Consider the following 4,039-nt stretch of genomic DNA (forward strand, 5'->3'; position numbering starts at 1 on the left):
TTTGGAGCCATTTTTTCCATTCAATCCTGGTTTCCCTGGTGGACCAGGGGGTCCCATCTTTTCTTTTCCTCTGTTTTGGATATGCTTTCCTTTGAGATTGAAAATGGTACAAAACAATTCAATGGCTTAGAGTTCACAAATAGGATGATTCCTTAAAATTCGTAGTTGGTAGTCATATTAATTATAACCTTCAATTATTTTTTTTAAAAAATAACCTGAACAAAATAATGCTTTTATACCAGACTTTTTTTGCGTTCATGTACTGGTGAGAACTTCCCAAATTACGCAAGGTTTTATTTTCTGTTGTGCCTCAAAACAAATGAAAAGAAATAACTTTTAACACTGAATAACTCTTCTTTTAAATGCCATTATCTTATAATCATGGGTGGGCTCTATACCAACCCAAAAGGTAGGCTATAAGTGAATTGCAAGAATTCCCACTTGATCCCAGACGAGGGAACCGCATCAGTGCATCAAGTCTATAACAAAATAAAATTGAAGTGTTGATATTCATCTGAATTGTCGATTGTTATCAGATGGTCATGTCTGAGGTAAAAGAAAGGTATTCAAGCTCAAGCAGGTTAAGGCATAATAATATTTTAGGGAAAGAACATGTAACTGAAGAATTGTCCGTATTGAATTAAATGTTAAAAGAGTTTTACAGTCATGATAGTAAACGTTTGATTGTGTACTAAATCTGATTAGTCGTTTTGGTCGAATGATTTTATTTATTTATTATTTTTTTTCGTTGGAGCTGACATTTTACATGATATCGTTTACTGAGTGCCGTAATTAATATGGCTCTTTCCTTCGGGTATTTGATGATTTTTTTCCAACGCGCTTACATTGCCCCATCGTTTTGATAAATACCTCCAAGCGGCGTATTTTCTAAAAACCGTATTTTTGCGAGGAAAATCACTTAATTCGTATAATAACTTTAATTTTAGCGAAATAACTTTTCTCTTTCTGCGCAAAAATCACTTTTACTAAACATTTCACTCACACGCACAAAATTGAAACTGTAGCGATAATATTTCCTTTGGAGTTAAATTAACTGGCAACATTTTAATACTGCTAGAAACAGGAATAATTGCTTAAATATAGTAAGAGGTACCAAGTTTCTGAAGGAAGTTTTAGTCTTCGCTAAATCAATTTCGAATCGAAATTTTATTTCTGAAAACTATAAAAGTGTAAACTCCTAACGCATGAAGCAGAATTGTATAGAAATGTTATCAAATAACTTTGGTGGCCAAGAGAGTCGACAAAGCAAAATAAACGACCATTCGAAACAATGAACACTCACTGAAATCAAGAAAAAAATTGAAAAGATTACTCAGTCTCGACCGGAGAGACGACAAAACGTTATTTGAGATTGGAAGGGTAAGCAGCTATAACTTATCGAGGACAAACCTCTCTTCAACGCTTTTCAGTCGTTTTTCAAAGTCTTGCGGGTTTTGAGTGGTGTTTTTCTTAATTCTTCTGCGTTCGCGAAAAAGCATCGACTCAGTCTTTTGTCCAGTTGCATGGACATCGTGATTATTTGGACGCTGATCATCCATGGCTGAGATGTGAACCAAAATGGTAAAGCACATCATTAACACAACAAGGAAACGCAAGCCACCACAAGGGGTTTTCACTCGCGGGTACTTCATAGCTGACGAAATGGTCTTCTTTGATCACTGCCTTCGGTACAAGTAGAGTATCAAGTTGGAGAAACGAAATAAATATACTTTAGGTGAATCACAAGAAAGACGTTTTATTGATTCTGCAGAGAGCTTCGCAAAGATACAAGCTTGAACTTTTTCGCGTTTACAACTGAGATGCTTTTGACTGAACAAAGAGTCACGCGCGTAAATGTCAATATGCCAGTCAACGGATGGAAAATTATTTTCACCTGGTCTACACAATCAATCTACATCTAAGTGGAATAACAATATTTTTGTGACTAAGAAACTCTAAGCGATAGCCAAGGAAAACAAGTTTTGCCTTTAATGGGACCGCAACCCTGAAATATTCCCCATGAACAGTTGGACTGCTCAGACAGATTTGCATATAAATATTTCTAGGATGATGATAAGTGCACTCGGTTGGCTTTTCTGAAAGACTAGCAAAAGGTTATGAAATCTAACAGCAGGAAATGACAGTGCTTCATCATTAACTGTTTTCAAACCGTAGTTTTGGAAGCGCGTTCCCATGCCAATTGCCGTTCTCGGCCTGACGACGACGACGTGAACTGAGCAAAACAGTTTAGGTTATGTGGAGGTCGCAAGCATCTGACAATAAATTTTCAATTGTCCATGTAGGGTACTGTAAAAATTACATTCTACATCTGACTTAATTGACGACGGTCTGTGCAACAGAGAGCGTCGATCTTGCGCATACATTGTTGACTGACATATTACAGTTCTTAGAGCGGCGTTCTTACCTATAACACGACGGATTTAGAACTGTCTGTACCTTTCTCTTGAACCAAAGAATACAGAAAAGCTAGAGTGACACATTTAATAAGCTTTCGGCGATTTAATTTCTTCACTCCCCAGGGATCTTTCTGTAAGCCAAGTGAATTCAGTGTTAGAATTAAAATGCTCTGGTTGTTGTAATGGAAACAATTAGGTCATTTGTTAAAGAACTGGAAAAGTTGACATGCCGGAATGAAGTTTGGTCTGTACAATGGGATGAAAATCCGTCCTTAACCTTTAGCATGAAGGGTTGTCAGTTTGAATAAGATGAAACGTACGCGAACATGTCGTAAATGATGTACTTATGTCTCATTTGTCCATAACAAAGAGCTTTGGCAAGGACGAGGATGCAACGGAAACAGCGACTCGTCCTAAACTAGGTTTTAATGCCGCAAAAAGGCGTGCTGCAGTTGCAGCATATATTTCTCAATACATTTCTTTTCCGTCCTCTGGAAAACAAGAAAGTAAAGCAGAGTTTAAGAAACGACGAAGGGCAGGGCAAAGAGAACGCCACGTATATCATTTGGTCAAAAGAGAAAAAATAAACGTAGTCGGCACTTGTTTTATCATCACGTATTTCTGCCAGTACTTTGCGACATAAAATCACCAAATTTGAGATTTTGACAATAACGTGAGGAAACGTTCGTTTCCAATTGAGTTTTAGGATACTTCGCCTCATGACATGAACGGGACAGAATAATCGCGGAACACTTACTAAAGCGCAAAGTTTATATTTTGAGGTGACGTTTTCAGTTCGTCGCCGTCGTAGATGTTGAAGTCCCTAATAAAGTAAAATATAGGAATAAATGTAACCACATTCAATCGATGAAGTCTTGACGACAACGTGAACATACTTCCAAGCAATCCTTCATTCTCCATCATTACTTCAATAACGAATTCTTCCAACCCAATACAATACACTTGGAGCATTTTCGCCGATATTGTGATACTCGAACAGTACGGGATATAGACGGCAAACAGGTTTACGATAGCGTCAGAAAATGTTGATTCATTTTTCAAGTTACGCTTTCGTTAGCGTCGCTGTCTTCCTCTCAAAGGTATATGAGCAATACAAAACTTTATTACGTTTTATTTACATTCATTTACAGTATGAAATCAATAACGGTTATAAACATCAAAACAGATTTTGTGGGGCTCTTTTTATTCCCCTTCCCTTTGTAGCAGTTTCGCATGGGAAACGTGGCCTTTGAGTGTACTCACTGAGTTAGTGGTTCCTCTCGTGCTATGGTGTGTGATTTGAGGTTTGGGGATTCGGTCAGTATGAAACACAGACTGCAGACTGCAGACCAGGGGTAAAATGCAGACTGAGGTTAAAGCGTGAAGTTCTGTTGAAAAAGCCCAAATCCCTTAGAAATGCTAACCTTGAGGCCTAATTAGGCCTAAAACAATATTTAGACCTAAGTTAACTGTTAGCATTTATAATGGGTTTGGGCTTTTGCAGTCTGCGTCAGTTTTACACTGACCGTTTGGGGATTCCAAAAGCAGCACTGAAACAGGAACAGCAGAGGTAAATTTTCTAACACGAAAGGGCTCTATTGGCATGATTGTAACAACATTAA

The 4,039-nt window shown here is 37.7% G+C and overlaps 1 protein-coding gene across 1 annotated transcript in view; it reads right to left on the bottom strand.

Moving 5' to 3' along the window:
• Positions 1–3,644, bottom strand: part of LOC137978593 (short-chain collagen C4-like) — an 8,588-nt gene extending 4,944 nt beyond the window's left edge. The window contains exons 1-3 of the mRNA XM_068825590.1: positions 1,411–3,644; positions 403–479; positions 1–89 (exon numbers count right to left, since the gene is read on the bottom strand). The exon at positions 1–89 is cut by the window's left edge and continues 1 nt beyond it. Of these exons, the coding sequence (XP_068681691.1) occupies positions 1–89; positions 403–479; positions 1,411–1,652 (408 nt within the window). The 5' untranslated portion in view covers positions 1,653–3,644. The remainder of the gene's footprint in view (positions 90–402; positions 480–1,410) is intronic.
• Between the last annotated feature and the right edge of the window lie 395 nt (positions 3,645–4,039).

The sequence above is a fragment of the Montipora foliosa genome, chromosome 12 (assembly GCF_036669935.1).
Source record: "Montipora foliosa isolate CH-2021 chromosome 12, ASM3666993v2, whole genome shotgun sequence".
NCBI lineage: Eukaryota > Metazoa > Cnidaria > Anthozoa > Scleractinia > Acroporidae > Montipora > Montipora foliosa.